This window comes from Castor canadensis, chromosome 15 (genome assembly GCF_047511655.1).
Source record: "Castor canadensis chromosome 15, mCasCan1.hap1v2, whole genome shotgun sequence".
Lineage (NCBI taxonomy): Eukaryota > Metazoa > Chordata > Mammalia > Rodentia > Castoridae > Castor > Castor canadensis.
In genome coordinates this window covers 27,660,981-27,679,945 of record NC_133400.1, presented here as the reverse complement: position 1 = coordinate 27,679,945, position 18,965 = coordinate 27,660,981, and the positions used below count along the sequence as shown (strand labels likewise).

Here is an 18,965-nt window from a genome sequence, read left to right as displayed (position 1 = left end):
TAAAAGGGTTCCTTTTTCCCCACATCCTCGCCAACACCTGTTGTTGGTGGTGTTGCTGATGATGGCTATTCTAACAGGGGTGAGGTGGAATCTTAGTGTGGTTTTAATTTGCATTTCCTTTATTGCTAGAGATGGTGAGCATTTTTTCATGTGTTTTCTGGCCATTTGAATTTCTTCTTTTGAGAAAGTTCTGTTTAGTTCACATGCCCATTTCTTTATTGGTTCATTAGTTTTGGGAGAATTTAGTTTTTTAAGTTCCCTGTATATTCTGGTTATCAGTCCTTTTCTGATGTATAATTGGCAAATATTTTCTCCCACTCTGTGGGTGTTCTCTTCAGTTTAGAGACCATTTCTTTTGATGAACAGAAGCTTTTTAGTTTTATGAGGTCCCATTTATCTATGCTATCTCTTAGTTGCTGTGCTGCTGGGGTTTCATTGAGAAAGTTTTTACCTATACCTACTAACTCCAGAGTATTTCCTACTCTTTCTTGTATCAACTTAAGAGTTTGGGGTCTGATATTAAGATCCTTGATCCATTTTGAGTTAATCTTGGTATAGGGTGATATACATGGATCTAGTTTCAGTTTTTTGCAGACTGCTAACCAGTTTTCCCAGCAGTTTTTGTTGAAGAGGCTGCTATTTCTCCATCGTATATTTTTAGCTCCTTTGTCAAAGATAAGTTGCTCATAGTTGTGTGGCTTCATATCTGGATCCTCTATTCTGTTCCACTGGTCTTCATGTCTGTTTTTGTGCCAGTACCATGCTGTTTTTATTGTTATTGCTTTGTAATATAGTTTGAAGTCAGGTATTGTGATACCTCCTGCATTGTTCTTTTGACTGAGTATTGCCTTGGCTATTCGTGGCCTCTTGTGTTTCCATATAAATTTCACAGTAGATTTTTCAATCTCTTTAATGAATGTCATTGGAATTTTGATGGGAATTGCATTAAACATGTAGATTACTTTGGGGAGTATCGACATTTTTACTATGTTGATTCTACCAATCCATGAGCATGGGAGATCTCTCCACTTTCTATAGTCTTCCTCAATCTCTTTCTTCAGAAGTGTATAGTTTTCCTTGTAGAGGTCTTTCACATCTTTTGTTAGGTTTACACCTAGGTATTTGATTTTTTTTGAGGCTATTGTGAATGGAATTGTTTTCATACATTCTTTTTCCGTTTGCTCATTGTTAGTGTATAGAAATGCTAATGATTTTTCTATGTTGATTTTATATCCTGCTACTTTGCTATAGCTATTGATGATGTCTAGAAGCTTCTGAGTAGAGTTTTTTGGGTCTTTAAGGTATAGGATCATGTCGTCTGCAAATAGGGATATTTTGACAGTTTCTTTACCTATTTGTATTCCTTTTATTCCTTCTTCTTGCCTAATTGCTCTGGCTAGGAATTCCAGTACTATGTTGAATAGGAGTGGAGATAGTGGGCATCCTTGTCTGGTTCCTGATTTTAGAGGGAATGGTTTTAATTTTTCTCCGTTAAGTATAATGCTGGCTGTAGGTTTGTCATATATAGCTTTTATAATGTTGAGGAACTTTCCTTCTATTCCTAGTTTTCTTAGAGCTTTTATCATGAAATGATGTTGGATCTTATCAAAGGCTTTTTCTGCGTCTATTGAGATGATCAAGTGGTTTTTGTCTTTGCTTCTGTTAATGTGGTTTATTACGTTTATTGATTTTCGTATGTTGAACCACCCCTGCATCCCTGGGATGAAGCCTACCTGGTCGTGGTGGATAATCTTTTTGATGTGTTGCTGAATTCGGTTTGCCATTATTTTGTTGAGGATTTTTGCATCAATGTTCAATAAGGAGATTGGCCTATAGTTCTCCTTTTTGGAGGTGTCTTTGCCTGGTTTTGGGATAAGTGTAATAGTGGCTTCATAAAATGTGTTTGGCAGTTTTCCTTCCCTTTCTATTTCATGGAACAGTTTAAGGAGGGTTGGTATCAGTTCTTCTTTAAAGGTCTGATAGAATTCAGCAGAGAATCCATCAGGTCCTGGACTTTTCTTTTTGGGGAGACTCTTGATTGCTGCTTCAATTTCATTTTGTGTTATAGGTCTATTCAGGTGATTAATTTCCTCTTGGTTCAGTTTTGGATGGTCATATGTATCTAGAAATCTGTCCATTTCTTTTAGATTTTCAAATTTATTTGAATATAGGTTCTCAAAGTAGTCTCTGATGATTTCCTGGATTTCCATGGTGTTTGTTGTTATCTCCCCTTTTGCATTCCTGATTCTACTAATTTGGGTTTTTTCTCTCCTCATTTTAGTCAGGTTTGCCAGGGGTCTATCGATCTTGTTTATTTTTTCAAAGAACCAACTTTTTGTTTCATTAATTCTTTGTATGGTTTTTTTGGTTTCTATTTCGTTGATTTCAGCTCTTATTTTTATTATTTCTCTCCTTCTATTTGTTTTGGGATTTGCTTGTTCTTGTTTTTCTAGGAGTTTGAGATGTATCATTAGGTCATTGATTTGGGATCTTTCAATCTTTTTAATATATGCACTCATGGCTATAAACTTTCCTCTCAAGACTGCCTTAGCTGTGTCCCATAGGTTCCGGTAGGTTGTGTTTTCATTTTCATTGACTTCTAGGAACTTTTTAATTTCCTCTTTTATTGCATCGATGATCCATTCTTCATTAAGTAATGAGTTATTTAGTTTCCAGCTGTTTGCATGTTTTTTGTCTTTACTTTTGTTGCTGAGTTCTACTTTTACTGCATTGTGGTCAGATAGTATGCACGGTATTATTTCTATTTTCTTATATTTGCTGAGGCTTGCTTTGTGCCCTAGGATATGATCTATTTTGGAGAAGGTTCCATGGGCTGCTGAGAAGAATGTATATTGTGTAGAGGTTGGATGAAATGTTCTATAGACATCTACTAGGTCCACTTGATCTATTGCATATTTTAGATCTTGGATTTCTTTATTGAGTTTTTGTTTGGATGACCTATCTATTGATGATAATGGAGTGTTAAAGTCTCCCACAACCACTGTGTTGGCGTTTATATATGCTTTTAGGTCTTTTAGGGTATGTTATTCCATTTTAAATCAAGAAGTATTGTCAGACAGAAGGGTATATTAAACGTGTGTGTGAGATAAAAAGTAATTTAAAAAATCCACATGCGAACACTTCTCAACAGAGCACTAGCAACACTGGGAACTGCCGAAGTGGCTCTCCCAGGGCTTGTGTCCCCACCTGTCACCACCACCTTCAGACAGAGCATTGTCCTAAGTGTAGGGAACTTAAACTCCAGGCTGTATCTTACAATCTGTTGTTTAGCCTGTTCGAAAGTTTTATGTAAATGGAACCGTGCTTATTATGGCATGCCTTAGCTTTCATTCTACACAGATTGCAGGTTCGTCAATGCTGTCGCACCTCGTCACCATTTCTTCCTTTTCATTGCTGTATAGTATTCAACAGTTGATGTTCACAGGCATCTCCAGCTCTCCCAGTCCAGGAGGAAATGGCAGGTGACTTAGATCAGCTGAGTGCTGCAGTTCAACAGCTTGAGTTTGAAATCTGTTTTCACCATAAGGGGGATCCCTTTGTGACCTTGGGCACATTAATCCCTCTCTGCCTTGGTCTCCTCATGCATAAAATGGGGATAGCAGTTGCTATTTTGTGTTAGGACGATTAGTGAAATGGCACACAGAACGTGCTTAGAATGCTGCCAGGCCCACTGGAAGCTTTCAACACCCATTAGCCACCAGTGTTGCCAAACCCAGTACATAAAGTGCGCGCCCGCCATCCTCTGTGGCACATCTCCCCTCCCTTCCAAAACTGGCCCTTAGAGCGGCTGCCTGCACACACCCAAACCCATACCCCCAAGGGGGTTGAGGGGCACGGTACAGCACAGAATCTGTGAATTAAAATCCAGCACATCCAGCTTCCTGTGGGAAAGGTGTGGGGAGCTTTCTACTGTGCCCCCCTCCAAGTCTATTCTAGATGCTTCATGAGCAGCTATTGTAGGTGGCCAGTGGTCTGAACCCTGGCGCTCAACGTGAGCTCTGACTGTTGTACTTGTCTGGTTTTTGTTTTTGTGGTATTGGGAGATTGAACTCAGGGCCTCGCACGTATGAGGTAGGCATTCTACCATTTGAACCATGCCAACTAGTCCAGCTGTGCTATCTGTGGGTGAGGGTGGCCCCCATACTGACCTTCCAGACAGGCTCCTAAGGGCGTCTGTAGAACAGCTAGGAAGGCATGCCAGCACCCGGGAAGCAGCGCCCAACGCACCACGCTGCCTGTGTCACCTTCCTGAGAAATACCCCATCGCCAGGACTTCCCAGGCTCCCAAGAACAAGAAGTGACAGTGGTAGGAGTGGGAACAGGCTGCTTGTGCCAGAAGGCCCGGTCAGTCTCAGAAGGAAGGACAACTACATCTCATAGTGCATTGAGGAAGGGGGACTGTGACTCATCTTACCTTAGATTCTTTGTACGGTTCAAATTAGTCATGAGCATATACTGCTTTTACCATCTCTCAGGAAACACAAACTGTGCCCCTGCTTTTTGTCCTTGGCCGCAGCCCTGGAGTTCAGGTACATGCAACCACACGGGGACTAACCAGGATAGAAATCTCTGCCAAGGCAGAGCTGAATCAGGTCCTCAGGCAGGGAGACACCAAAGCAAGGAAGGCCAGGGATGGCCTAAGACTCATCAGGTGAATGGACCCTCATTCCTGTCACTATTAGAGGGGCAGCTGTGTCTCCCCCAGAGCTCCAGTGTCCTCATCTGTAAAAATGAGTGAGTCGGGGATGCAGACAAGAGCTCTCCAGTGAATTCCCTGACACTTAGGGCTTTTGGCTGAAGCCATTGAGGGGCTAGGGAAAGCCATTTCTGGAACACTTGCATTCCTCAGAACTTCTGAAGGGGCAGCCAGTCTCCTAGACTGGCTAGAGAGGGAGCAGCCATTGGGCCAGAGGCAAGTAGGGGCCATGGTGGGTTTACTCTGTCCATGATGCACCTTGGTGGGAATGGCTGCACGCTGCTCCAAGTTTGTGCCAAGGAACACACACTCTCACTTGGCAGGTGATTCCTTCTGAAACACATCATGACTTCTGAGGAGCTGGGTAATGCAGCTCTGCCACTCCAATTACCAGGCTCTCTGTGCCCCTGGCCCTAGTGCCTTGAGGGAGGCCTCTGGCCCCAGCAGCCTGCGCTTCCTTCCTCCTCCCCCCAACCAGCCCACAGCTGTCATCTTCCTGATGAGCTGGAAGGCCATAGGCAAGGGGCTGCATAGCAGCCGATGCCACTGTTCATGCTGGCCTGGCTCCAGTGTAGATAACACATCCAGTCACCCTCAGTGCCCCTCACTTCCTCTCAGAGGGATGTGAGACATCTGGGGAGTTGGCAGCTGCTGCCTGCCACTGAGGATGGTGGTGAGGTAATTGCCATGCGTGGTTTGACCAGTGCCTCAGGGTGAAAGGGGCTCTGTGTGGCGCAGAGAGCTTTTCTGTTTCTCAGAGCCTCCAGGAGCACTTCACTGGTGTCCCAGCACCAGGAGACGAAAGGCCAATCTGGATTTTCTCATCCCAATAAAAGCATCTTTCATCCCACAATGGACTCCAGATCTGCAGGAAGACAAGTTCTTTCGCAGTTGATAGCCACCCCTCCCCCCATCTCAGGGGATTCCTTCTGAACCTGAAATGCTAGGGAGACAGACAAGAGTCTAACGGTGTGAAATGAGGCTGGTATGTCTGAGGGAGAAATGGGACACTCAGATTTGACAAGGGTTGACCCTGAAAGAGCAGCTGTCACCTGGCTGAAGTTTTCTGCCATGTTTGACTACCAGGGGTTCTCAAATGACAGGGCAATGCCTGTAGAAATGTGCTGCGTCTGTCAGGCAGCATGAGGAAGGGGAAGTTTGTCTTAATGAGCTGCCTGAGCATCAGGCCCTTAATCAGCCAGGTTAAAGAGAACGTTCAGTGATAGTCACATTAGGCAGCAACAGGGCCACCCCCACCCTCCTCTGAGATCTGGTCATGCTTTCCCAGAGCACCCTTCAGAGGGGAAGGACTGTGGAGCAGGGCTTCCCCTGGCATTTAACTATTCCAAAAGCAGAAACATGACAACTTTCAGAACTCGGGGTTTTTACCTTCAGAGTCAAAATGGCTGGCATTCATGACCCCAGTCTCATTCTTGTGAGACCAAATCCAGAGGCTGTGTCGAGGAACTCAAGTGTCTGGAATAGCTTTTGCTCTTGACTTTGAAATTTTATTACATAAATTTTACCTTTCCAAAATATTTCTTAGTATAAAAATGTATACAAGTGCTACAGAATCCATTCTGCTCAGATGTAATCACTACCATTTCTGTGTCCTCTCAGGTCATCTAGGCCTATCTGGGGACATATATACAGTAGAACTGCACCATCTAAAAGTGCTTACATTTTGCAAATTTTGCCTGGCCGAAACCAAAACCAAAACCCCCCAGTGTCAGGGTCATTGTACACAACAGCCATCCATCCTACAGCAAGTTGAGTGGGAGACTGATGCAAGGTTTTAGCTCTGTGGGAGTGCAATGTGTGGGAAACCTCTTCCTGTTAAGTCCCCACACTCATGGTGGGTGTATACCTGGAACTCGAGAAGTAGCGATCTGTCCCAACATTGCGAACAGATGATTTGGAGAACCACAAGGGCTGTAACATGACATCATCAGAGGTGTGTAAGAGCAGTTTGGATTAGCAATCATTTTGTCTTAAGCTCACATTAGGGCCCAATCCTTACTAAGATGACCTTACCGTCAGACATGGTGTATGTTCTCCATGTAGCTTGTCTTGAAAGTTGTTCCCATCAGTACATGTAGACCTATCTCATTCTTCAGGGGCTCTGTAAAAGGTACTTCGCAGCATAAGATGTATGGTCTGGTCATTAGAAACAGTTCTATTTTCATAACATGAGAGAAACGTCACCAAATAAAAAGGCAAACTAGGAACAAATTTACAAACCCAGGGCTGGGTGCTGGTGGCTCACACATATAATCCTACTTACTCAGGAGGCAGAGAGGAGAAGGATCAGTTTGAGGAGAGCCCAGACAAAAAGTGAGACCCTAGTTCAAAAATACCTAACATACAAAAAAATAGGGCTGGCAGAGCGCCTGCCTAGCAAGCGTGAGGCCCTGAGCTTAAATACCAATACTGTCCCCCCAAAAAACAAAACAAAAAACAAATTTACAAACCAAGAATATAGCATTTTATTCATTTCCAGATTATGAGTACACAGCATATACATATATTTAGAGAATATATAAAACAAAGAATAAACCATAGGAAGATATATTGGTCTGAAGCTGCCTTGCAGGACATCTTTAATTCTGTAAGCTTGAGGTGAGTGGGTCTCCCCACAGCCCAGGGCAGGCAGCAGAACCCCAGCAGTCATGTGTCACTCAAAGCACTGCTTTTCTCCCACTGTACTTAACAATGTAATAAGCAGAGTCATGGCACGGTCACTGGTGTCCACGACAAGGGGCACCAAGTACTAAATGAGCCATAGCACAGTGAATTAACATAAATATGTCTCTTGCATTGTCCTCCATATAGTTTCCTTTTTAAACTAAGAGTCAGGTCCAGGGTGTAGTGCCCTCGAGTTAACATTCCAGTTATTGCTGAAGGGAAAAAACAGAGAAGAGGAATTAGTTTATTAGAAACAGATGGTCGGTGCCACCAGCCCCCTACCTCTGGGGACACCTGAATGGACACTGGGCTGTAAGGAAGGCATATGCATGTACAGCAGCACATGTACAAGCACCCACCACAGTGGTGGGAGACCTATCAGCTCACAAGGTCGTGGGGTTGGTAAAGAGGTTTGTGGAGGACAGTGTTCAAAGGAGGCCTGTGAACAGGACACAGTGGGCTGCCCTCAGGAGGGACAGGAGCAGTTGTGGAGGTGGACACAGCAGTACTTCACAGGTCCATCCCCAACTCGGTGCTAAGATGCTATAACACAAAGACTCCCCTCCCCTCCAAAGTGTCAATCTAGCCAGGCCCAGCAGCTGACCTCTAGACTAGAGCACTTTCCAGAACATGGTACCCCCAGCCCACTGTCTGCTTCCTCTTGTGCAGGCTGCCTACCTTTGCCTTGTTCTGAACTGGGAGGTACAGTTTGAACTCTGCCGGCAGCTCATCTTCTGAGTAGAGTCTGTCTGAGAAGTAAACCCGACGTATTCGACAGTTTGCATGGATCTGGGGAGACAAGACTCATTTTGGTGGGCTTGGTATGTCTGATTTCCACTTATGTTTCCTGCTCTCAGAAGCCCTCTCCTGGTACCATCACAGCTTTATCTCCAGTAGCTCCTTGGTTTTGCTTGAGGTGGGGGATTTGAGCAAGTGGGGAATCTGCCTGCTGAATTTACCCCTTATATTTGAGTATTTCCTGGACTTTCTCGAAGCCAAAGCCTACTAGACAGTGACTTGGGAACTTTAGCCAGAAAGCCATGCTGTTCTGTCACATGAGCCACAGGCAGCATCAGACAGGGCACACCCCAAGCCCCCAAAGTGGGCTCCATCTGTGAGAGGCGGGTACCTGCACCCTCAGGGTCTCAATGTAGTTTGTGCCATACGCTCGTCGAGTGAAGTCGGATAGGTTGAACTGGATCTGGTTCCAGCCATCGTCCAGCCGCATGGGCATGGTACAGATGAAGGGTTTGACACGGGTGGTACTCTGGTAATTGCTTGCTCGAAACCGCCGACGCACATTCTTGTCATCCAGTACCTGCAGAATATAGAAAGGCCATGTCAACTCCACCTTGGTGGGCTCAGAAGAACCTCAACACCCACAGCCTGGTTTTCCAAGACTGAAGTCCAGAGGAAACTCAGCAGATAAGAAGACCACGCACAGGTCATTCTCTGGACGCAGGTGGCGGGAAGTAGCAAGTCTATCTTGTTTGCTGCCAAGAAACCACCAGCTGCTTATGACATATGAGGTACCTGGCAGGCTCTCATACCATAGAATGAGTTCATGAATGCTCTTCTCTTTAAAATACCAAAAATACCAAGATGGAGAACAGTAATTCGGTGCTATTCCCCAATGGATGCTATGTTAGCCCGTAAGCTCTCAATTCGATTTTGTAATCAAGGTGCTTACCGTTTCTTTTAAAACCAGATGTTAACTTTAGATTATGAACCCCAAATTCACATCATAATAACACAGCTTCACTGAGCTTACAGCAGAGGCAAGAAAGTATACATACAAAAGGATCACAATACTTTCATGGTGTTACTTCCTCCTAAAGTTGGAAGGGTATCTCTTTGGGATAGCCAAGAGTGGACATGTTCATATACACACACTTACCTGTACTTCAAAGGTAAAATATTTCTTCAGGTTTTTAATAATCATAACGAGGAAAGGAAGTTTAATTCCCAGTGTCTTCTTGGGGTCTGCAGGACACGTGATATATGTAGTGCTGTAGGGAGGAAATATCAATAAACACACTAGTTGTCTTTTTTCCAACAACAAAAGAGGAAAAACTGGAAAGCAGATCTAAAAGGTTCAGATACATCATTCAGTGAATCCCTCAACTGGTAAGTCAGCAAATGTTTTTAAAAAGTGCTGGACTCAGGCCTGGCAAGGGAACCTGTAGTCCAGGAGGCTGAGGCAGGAAGTCTAGGTCAGCCTGGGCAACGTAGTAAGATCCTATTTAAAAAAACAAATTCTGGACTCAGAAACAAAAGCTTAACACAGTACCAGACACCAACAACAAAAAACATCTGAAAAATAATGCCACACCAGAGGAACTTAGGAAGTTCTTTCGATAAAGACAACTTCAATTCTGGTCAAGAGATCTATGAAATGATAGAAAACCACAATGAAGACCACTGTGGAACTGAAAACCACACTAGATGATCAATACAACCCTCTCCCACACTCTGGGCGAAATGCAGTAATACGGCTAATACTTGCATTGTGTTTTCTATGTGCTAAGCATGGTTCTCACAATAAGCTTGTAAGGAAGATGTACTGTCACTGTCCCAGTTTTACAGATGAGGAGACTAAAGCCAGGGGATTACAGAACCCGGGGGGTAAAGTGGCAGGGATTGGTTCACAGATCTGACTCTGCAGCCCATGCTGCTAACCTCCAGGGCACCCTGCCTCCTTGGGTTGCCTCAAGTCTGGAGAAGATAGCCGGCAATCTACCTGACATTTGTCCCTTCAATCTCTAGCACCAGGGACTGGATGTCATTATCAGTGATTCTTTTGATATGGCCATTTCGCACCTACAAGAAGGAAAACAGGAAATTTAGTTAGCTCTGAAATACCTGTCATCAACTTTGTAAAGATTTTAATGGCTGAATGGGACCATTTAAGGAAAACCACCTTAGTCCAAGAGACCTAACACAGAAGTCTGACACAGTATGTCAGAGCCTGGATATAAGAAAGCTGCTATTCCCTCCACAGCATCCCACCAACCACCACGTCATCTGGCAGTCTGTAAATCAGGATCAATTTCTTCCCAAAGAAATCAACTCAACATAATTCAGCTAAAATTTACTGTGGCTACTCTGTACTAGGAATGTTCATATACATTCTTATTTAATCTCCATGGCAACAACAAAAATCATAAGGCAGGTGGCATGACTTCCATCTTATAAATGTGAATGAACATTGATACCCAAGGGCTGCAAATGACAGATCCTAAGCAGGAGACTCAGAGCTTCCCAGATCTTCCACCTCCTCCCTTAGCCATATAGATCAACGACTCACTGAGCGCCACTGAGAAGGAGGGTGGCAACCAAAAAGTGAAAGTATTACTCCCAGCTGGGTATGGTAGCACGTATCTATAACCCTAGCTACTTGGGAGGGTGAAGGACAATCGTGAGTTCAAGACTAGCCTAGGCAACATAGTGAGACCCTGTTTTAAAACAAAACAACAACAAAAAACCTCCCATGGGTCTTAATCCTATTTCAAGTTTCCATCCTTATCTTTTCCCCAAATTTTATACTTTTTCTTTCTTATTTATTTATTTGCAGTACTGGGGCTTGAACTTAGGCCTATACTTTGAGCCACTCTACCAGCCCTTTTTTGTGATTTTTTTTTTTTTTTTTTTGAGAATAAGGTCTCACAGATTATTTGCTCAGGCTGGTTTTGAACTGCAATCCTCCTGATACCTGCCTCCTGAATAGCTAGGATTACAGGCGTGAGCCACTAGTGCCCAGTTCCAATTCTATACTTTTTCAAGTATGAATTCCAGTCCCATCTGTGCCACATACAGGCATCTTTCTTCAGCATTTTCAGCTCATAGACCTCTCTTTTCTCTGATTTGTCTTTCTGGCTCATCATGTCCAGACTACATAGTTTAGGTACATTAAGAAGAAATCCGTACTGAATATGGATTCCTTCTCTCAAGATATTTAGGAACAAGTACTTCTAAGCACTGAATTCTTAAGCACCTAATATGGACAGAGCAGAGACATGCAAAGGTACTTTTGAGACAGGGCTGATCATACTAACATATGGTAAAGATTTAGAACGGGGTACATGAGAAAGACAAGAGTGTGAAAGTACCTGTGTGGGCTGTCATATTCAACAACAGCTGACTAAAGCGTCCCTTCACCAATGACCAGCCTTCTGATTACAATTTTGCTTTCCATTAGATTTGTACAAAGGGAAACCGCAGTGTTGAGTCTGATAGTTGTACTGTTCAACACAGAGGATCAATAACATGGCATTCTGTTGTTACTGAGTGTGAGCCACTCATGGTATCCTTGGTGTCTCCAGTGACATGTGATACCACTGCCCACCTTTTTCTACAACTGCAGTTGAGTCTTATCTACTCCTAAAAGTATGAAGCTTCAACCAAAAGTAGGGATCACGTAGTAGGCATCACTTTTCTTTCCCACAATGCTTAGAACTGTGCTAGACATAAACTAAGCATTCAAATACGTGCTGACTTCTGGAATCTGTCACCCTAAGAGCTGGCACATCCGAATAGGCTCAAGGAGGTTTTAAACATTCCTGGATAACAGATCCCCCATGAACTATTATAGGAAGCTGGAGATCCTGGGGAGCTTCACAAAACCCACCAGGTACCAGTGTGAAGAATTCCTTCCCACAAAGCATCCTTTGGCGCCATTGTCAGAGATGGAATGCTGGGCTAGCTGGGCCCTCAATCTCTGCCAATGTAGCATTTCTTGGGTTCTCAAGACATAAATGTCACATTGAAATACTTCTCAAACAATGCTGGTGACATTCAGTGCCCTCCTGCTTTGAATTCTGGGCTTCCTTCCAAGGGAGATTAAGAGCACAAAGGCTCAAGTCTATGTAGAGCATGCCAACACTGCCCACTTCGCTCTCCATGCAAACGCTCCCAACCAAAGCGGAATGTTCCTCCTAGATTTTCTGTGGAAAATCAGGCCCACTTGTTTGTGAAAGAATAAATAATCAAGTTATTTCCAAATAATGTGATGCAGTCCTACTGATAGGAGCTAGCAGTGTTCCAACAAGGTGCAAGCACTAATTTTATAATCTTCCATTAATTGTTCGCAATAACAGATATTCTAATTAGGTGAATCTGGTGACTGCCAGCGATAGATGGCTTGCTATTTTCCCAATACTGTTTAAAAGCATGCCCTCAAGCCTAACAGCCCCAAAGAGCTCTCAGGCCCTAGTTAACATGAAGGTACCCTCCACTCCAGAAAGACCAGCCAGATCTCAGGGAGGGAATATATAGAGCAGATGATCCTGCACCGGAACCCTGAGCAAGCCTGACCCTCACACTGCATGTGAGCCAAGGAACCAGGCTGGAACAGGCTCTGTGGCATTCCTGGGCCTCCACCCGCCCCAGAGGCAACCTCCTTCTCCCTGGACTTTCAAGAAGGTCCTACCACGCTTGCAAATTTACACTTACAGAATGAATTAATGTACCCTTAAAGCAAGACAATTCAGAGGGGAAAAGACAGTTGTTTTGAAGGAATGCCAATCGGTCTCTCTAGCATTTTAATCTGGCTAGTGGTGAGACAAACTAAATAGAGCTTTGCCCAAGGAGAAAGTTCAGCTCCCACAGGGAGAAAACTAAATCCTTCCATATCACTAGTTTCCAGAGCTCTGTACCCAAAATAAGTTGAATCATGACTTTTCTCCTTTGTAAGATTAAAAGGGCTGCAATACAAACTCAAGAGTAGGGTGATATGAGGAATCAAGGTTAGGAGTGTCAGAGGATGGGAGACATCCCAAAACCTCTTCTCTATGCTCTAAAACTAGTAGCAAAGGGGACAAGGGAGTGGGCAACTCGGGGAAAGGCCCCTGAACACCCGGGCAATCACTAAACTAAATTAACAGGTTTCTTGCATTTTAAGACCAGCTTCTCACAAACACATATAACATCAGAAAGCATCAATTTCCTTTCCTTTGCTCCTTCCGGTTCAGAGGTCATCTGGCAGGCCTTTGGGACTTGGTCCTCACAGTGAAAGTACATTTTATTTTACTTCCCTCTCTAAATCAGAATAAGCAGATGCTCTTGACTTGTTAATTCTTTTTCATTCATGATACATTCTTCCTAACAAAGTGTGGCCTATGAGTATTTTATTCCTTAAAAAAAAGGTGTGTGGGGACTATTTTTTTTCATTTCATTTTTATTTTCTTCCACCCATGATCTGAAGGTGTGCAGGAGCCTCAGAACCCAGGTAACTGGCAATTACAGATCAGAATAGTCCTCAGCCTCTACAGACACCAAGAAAGGAACAAACATGCCAGGATGTCTTACACACTCTGGAGCTTTCTATGGTTGCTGGGGCAACTAATAAAGAACACTGGTTTTTTTCCCCTCAGTGTAAGCCCGAGGGAGGAGAGTCACAGTGAGGGGGAAAATACTATGGGGACAGAGAGGAAGTCTGCTAATGCTAGACATTTCTAGCATGCTTTAAAAATAACATGAGCTGTATCCATCCCCACCCCTCCCCCCACTTTCATTTTTCTGGCTCCAGCCACTCACCCTGGCAGGCAGGCAGCTGAACCCTCAGCCATCTGGCATCCTTGTCTTAATGACACATGTTCCATGTACATTAAGCCATTAGGGCTGTCTGTCCATTGCAGCCAGCAAATGTCTACCCCTGCCTAGGGGCGGGGCTCCAGATCAGAACACAGGCAGAGGGTGCCCTCTGTGGGGAGAACAGAGTGTACTTCACTCCCAGAGGCTCCATGCCTAGGCCTTTAGGACTCTCCTTTGGCTACACTTTACAAGGACTACTGAACGAGAACTCCTGCCCTCATCCAATTATAGTCAAAGCTATTATTCAAAATAATGAATGTCCTTTTACTACCTTTCTGTCCAAATGCACTCAATTCTACTACTGGAAATCAGACTTTGCTCATTTTCTAAAATTAGGAATGGGGAATGGCAATTGAACACTATTCAATGACAACATCAACAAAAGACTCTGATGCTAATATTTAGGTCAGGAATAGGGGAGAAACAGCAGCTGCTGAGAAATGGATGAGAGGAAATGGAGAGCAGCTTCCACAGATTTAGACAGCAAAGACTAAAAATTATACCATGTTTTGTGTAGGTATGAGAGGGGACAGAACCTACCTTACACTCTCCTTACAAGCTAGAATGATGTCTACATTGAAAATAACAGTTCTTTAATAACTGTAAGATTTGTTGGTCCCAGAAGTTAAGGGAACATTAAATAATCCCTAAACTGGGTACTCATGCCTGTAATCCTAGCTATTCAGGGGGATTAAAGTTCAAAGCTAGACCAGGTAAATAGTTTGCCAGACCCTATCTAAAAAAAACCCATCACAAAAAAGGGCTGGTGAAGTGGTTCAAGGTATAGACCGAGTTCAAAACCCCAGTACTGCAGAGGGGAAAAAATTCCCCAAATTTCTTCTAAACTTTTGGTTTGAAAATTTAACAAAAGTCTCCATCTGGAAACTTAAGTTTACCCAGATTCTTCTTTTTTCTGATGGTACTGGGGATTGAATTCAGGACTTCATGCTTGCTAGGCAACTGTTCTGCCATTTGAGCTACAACCCCAGCCCTTTTTTTATTTTTAAATCATTTTAAAATTAACATATATTAATTGTACTAAGGGGCCTCATTGTGACAGCTCCAAGCATACACACTGTCCTTTATTTATTTTTTTTTTTAGGTAGGGTTGTACTAACTTTGCCTGGCTAGTCTAGAACTCATGATCCTCCAGTCTCCACTTATCAAGGGGTTGGTCTTACAAGCAGAGGGCAACTCCAGACACATAGAAACCACCCGTAAGTTACCATGCCTTTAAAGGCCAAGAGTGACCAGAATGCTACCAGGTCTTAAGCTGATCTGAAGCATGGTGAGAAGGAAGCAGAGGTCCAATAAGTGGATATAAATTTGCTTAGCCTGCAAGGTCAGGAAGGCCTCTGAGGAAATACTTTTGAACTGCAATCTGAACACTCATGAACACAAGACCACCAAGTGCAAAAAAAGTTTCAGGTGAAAGACAACGGACGGCATTCAGTGGGAAGCTGCTGCTTAGAGGGAGAGCCTGGTGAGGTGAGCCTGGAGAAGTAGCTTTGCAGGCCTCAGACTAAGGGCTATGTGGCCCAAGAGCCACATTAAGGGTTGCAGAGAGGGAAAGCCACAGTGCAATGATTACATTATTCTAATTGCAGAAGTCTGGCTTTGTGGCACCTAAATGATGGGTCAGTTACAGACGTATTAGTGGAAAGCAGATCCTCAGTTCCCTGTCATATTTAATACTATAAGCCATAACTCAGTTGCTAAGCATTTTATATGTATCTTCATTGCCACGAGTGAATAAGAAAGCTAGTGAAGCTCCTGTCCACAGTCACACAGCTAGAACATAGGACAGCCAGGATGCAATCAAGGGTGTCCAATCACACCCTAGCACCGGGGTTTCAAGGAAGTTACTATTCTTCCCTGTTAGGACCTTGCAGTCCAGTGAGCAATACACGACGGATGGGAACGGGCCATACAGGGGGACAGAGAGCTACAGCAGCTCTCTAAATGACACCTTACATAAAAGTGTGTGAGACTGGAAGGATGAGATGGGAGGAGGAGTGGCTGTAACTTTCAAAGTGTCTGATAAGTTGCAGGTATTACCAACATTAACAAGCAAGTCACACTCACAAAAGTAAGGTTTGCAAATTCACTGGTATTGTGAATATAGCTTTTTGTCTCACATGAGGAGACACTGAGAATGAACAGAAGCCAAACCTAATTTTCAAGATTACTGTTCATAGAAACCAAATAGAAATTCTCTATCTAAACCCAAAAAGAATAGGGCTGGCTCAAGTGGTGGAGGGCCTGCTTAGCAAGTGTGAGGCCCTGCGTTCAAACCCCAATGCTGCCAAATAAATTAATATTAATAACTCAAAATAGGCACCACACTACTGGCAAAGGTCAGAGCCATGTCTAGGTAAATATGGGCAGCCCTACCTACCCATGAGGGCAAATTAAACTTTGCCCTCTTTAAAATTCTGCCTAACCTGGGAGCGGGGTGTCTTCTCTGACTCTGGGTTTTCCCAAGTCTACAATGCCTGAAATTTAGATGTTGCTCAAATCTTTGATAAGCATATCAATTTCTAGTGTTACCCCAAATGGACTGGTTTCTCAGTCATGTTCTGAGAACTTTATAAAGTAGCCAAGAAAAACCACATGTACAAAAAAGCCCATGGATGTGGCCCCAAGCTTTCCTTTTTCTGCCCTGTACTCTTCCCCACAGCAGGGGAACAAGCTTCCCTAAACACTCTCCAGTCTAGTCTAAATAAGAGTTAGAAACACATAATTAACTTTTGTTATTGTGAGGATTCTTTTAGTTTTCCTTTGCCAAAATGTCTGCCTACTATACTCCATGACACCCTGCCAGTGGACCTAACTATGCTTTCACACAGGCTTATGTCATCAGAGTACCATCCAACCTCTAGTGGCGTTGTTAAGGGACAGTGCATTATGGTTACTTTGCTTTTACATTGTGTGTAAACATGTTGACTAGTCAAAAAGCTGCATTTCGGGGGGGTTGTGGGGGAAGCACACACCACAGAAGATCAAAACCCAGAAGGGTTAAAATAAAAAGCGTCACCTAACAGAAACTGAGGCCTCCCTGCCACTGCAGCTCTTCCAGTGTAAGGTCTCTGACCTGTCTGAAGGAATACCTTGCCTTATGTCAAGTTCCATTCTCTGTGTCAACTGCCTTATACTGATACTCGTGAAGTTTAGTTTTCAACTTCATTGGCACATGGGGCTGCTCTCTCCATGCCTTCTGTCTGCCCATAACCTTGCTGAGCAGCCTCACTTTGGGTTTTCTGAAGAGCTGCAGCTTCAGAGTTTACAAAGTTTTATTCCTTTGTGAACAAACCACTACAACTAAAAACCTCAGGAAGATAGGGAAAACAGTTACAGAACTGCTTTTCTATGTAATAGTCAGGGCTTGTGGATGAATCACTTGAAAATGTTGATCACATTGTTTCCAGATGCAAAGGCCCAACCTCATTACATTCTGATCTGTGCACTATCTTGTGCAAATAACACTATGAACATGCCTCTCCCCAGGCTGATCTCCCAACACAGAACTGCCTAGCCCTACAGGCAGAAGGCTGTCCATGTGCTCTCCCAACTTGTGTGGCCCTAAGCTCTCCTCTGTGGATAAGGGAAGACACGGAGTTGTTCTGGGATGAAATCCAAAATTCCCAGCTTCATTACCAATCAACTCGGCTTATTTAGACTATTCCACATGCACCTCTCTACAGGCATGGCCCAGCACATCATCTCTCTCCATTCTCCCCCCTTTCCCCCAAACAGGAGGGTAGAACTGATGACATTCCCTAAATCACCAGGCTTCCACAGTATAGTGCTCACCTTAACTTATATTCAAAAATTCAGAAGGCTGGGAATTTTCCTGAAAAATGACATGCCAAACTAATAAAACGCAGACCAACTCAGATAGCTAGATCTTACTTCACATCTCCAAAAAGTGGACAGGGTCATCTTCTCTCTGGTGTTGGTGAACATATCATCTGAATAAAAATACTGAGGCTTGCGCCTGGTTCGCTGTTTATTAAGCCAGACAAGACTTGGACCATCACCAGTTTGCAATTTTCCTGATGGAGAAATCCAGTAATGAAGGAACAGTACAGACTCCAAGACACACGAATTGTGGAGCAGGTGCCAAGCGCCACCGAATTCTGGTTTGTTTGGGGTTAGTAGAGGAAGGAAGCAAATGAATGAAACCCAAACATCACTGGCTTGGCCCGGGGGTTGCTGGCTGTGCCTGAACAAGGGCTCTGTGTCTAGTGACCAGCACAGTGCCAGGCACAAAACAGGACATCAGGAAACACTGGTGGAACCCACGAACAGCAGTTCCTTTCATCTGTGCGTCCCCAAAGCGTCCTCACATAACTGCGCACTTCATGCCATGGACGGACACTAATCGACCCCATTCTACTGAGAATGAAACCGAGGCTCGGAAGGGCGGGCTGGGTGAACACCATCCTAACCCCACACCAGCCACGCCCACCCCACACGCGCCCCTCTCTCCAGCTTACACGACGCCCCCATCCGACGCCCTCTGAGGGGCCGGGGCACAGCAGCGGCCTCCGCCCTTTCCAGACCCCAGCTCGACGCAGCTATTCCGGGTTCCCGGCCGAGAAGGGGGCGCAGCCCCTGTACCCCGCCCGCCGCTGCACCAGCACCTGACCTTCTTGTCCCAGATCTGCAGGGGCTTGCTGCCGATGCTGTAGAGGATGGAGAGGAAGCCGCTCTGGAACGTGTTCTTGAACATCTCGCCGGCGGCCTTCTCCGCAGCCTCCCCGGAGCCGCCCTAGGCCCGGGAGGGGATAGCCGCGCAGAGTGACGAAGGCAAAGGAGGGACCCCCGGTCCGAAGAGGGGACACCGAGTTCCCACCTGCAGCCACCGACCGCCGGGCTCCGACACGAGATGCTACGTTCACAAACCTTTTTCCTCACAAAACCACCCCGGCTCTGAAACCACAGCAACTGTCGTCCTCGCCGCTCTTCC

At 44.5% G+C, this 18,965-nt stretch overlaps 1 protein-coding gene across 1 annotated transcript; it reads right to left on the bottom strand.

Annotated features, from left to right (window-relative positions):
- Nucleotides 1-7,179: 7,179 nt before the first annotated feature.
- Cfap20 (cilia and flagella associated protein 20) lies at nucleotides 7,180-18,949 on the bottom strand. The gene is made up of 6 exons (XM_020164647.2): nucleotides 18,645-18,949; nucleotides 10,143-10,222; nucleotides 9,300-9,411; nucleotides 8,532-8,720; nucleotides 8,081-8,191; nucleotides 7,180-7,614 (listed from the first exon to the last, which is right to left on the bottom strand). The coding sequence occupies exons 1-6, from the start codon at nucleotides 18,726-18,728 to the stop codon at nucleotides 7,609-7,611; spliced, it is 582 nt and encodes a 193-aa protein (XP_020020236.1). The 5' UTR covers nucleotides 18,729-18,949; the 3' UTR covers nucleotides 7,180-7,608.
- Nucleotides 18,950-18,965: the final 16 nt, after the last annotated feature.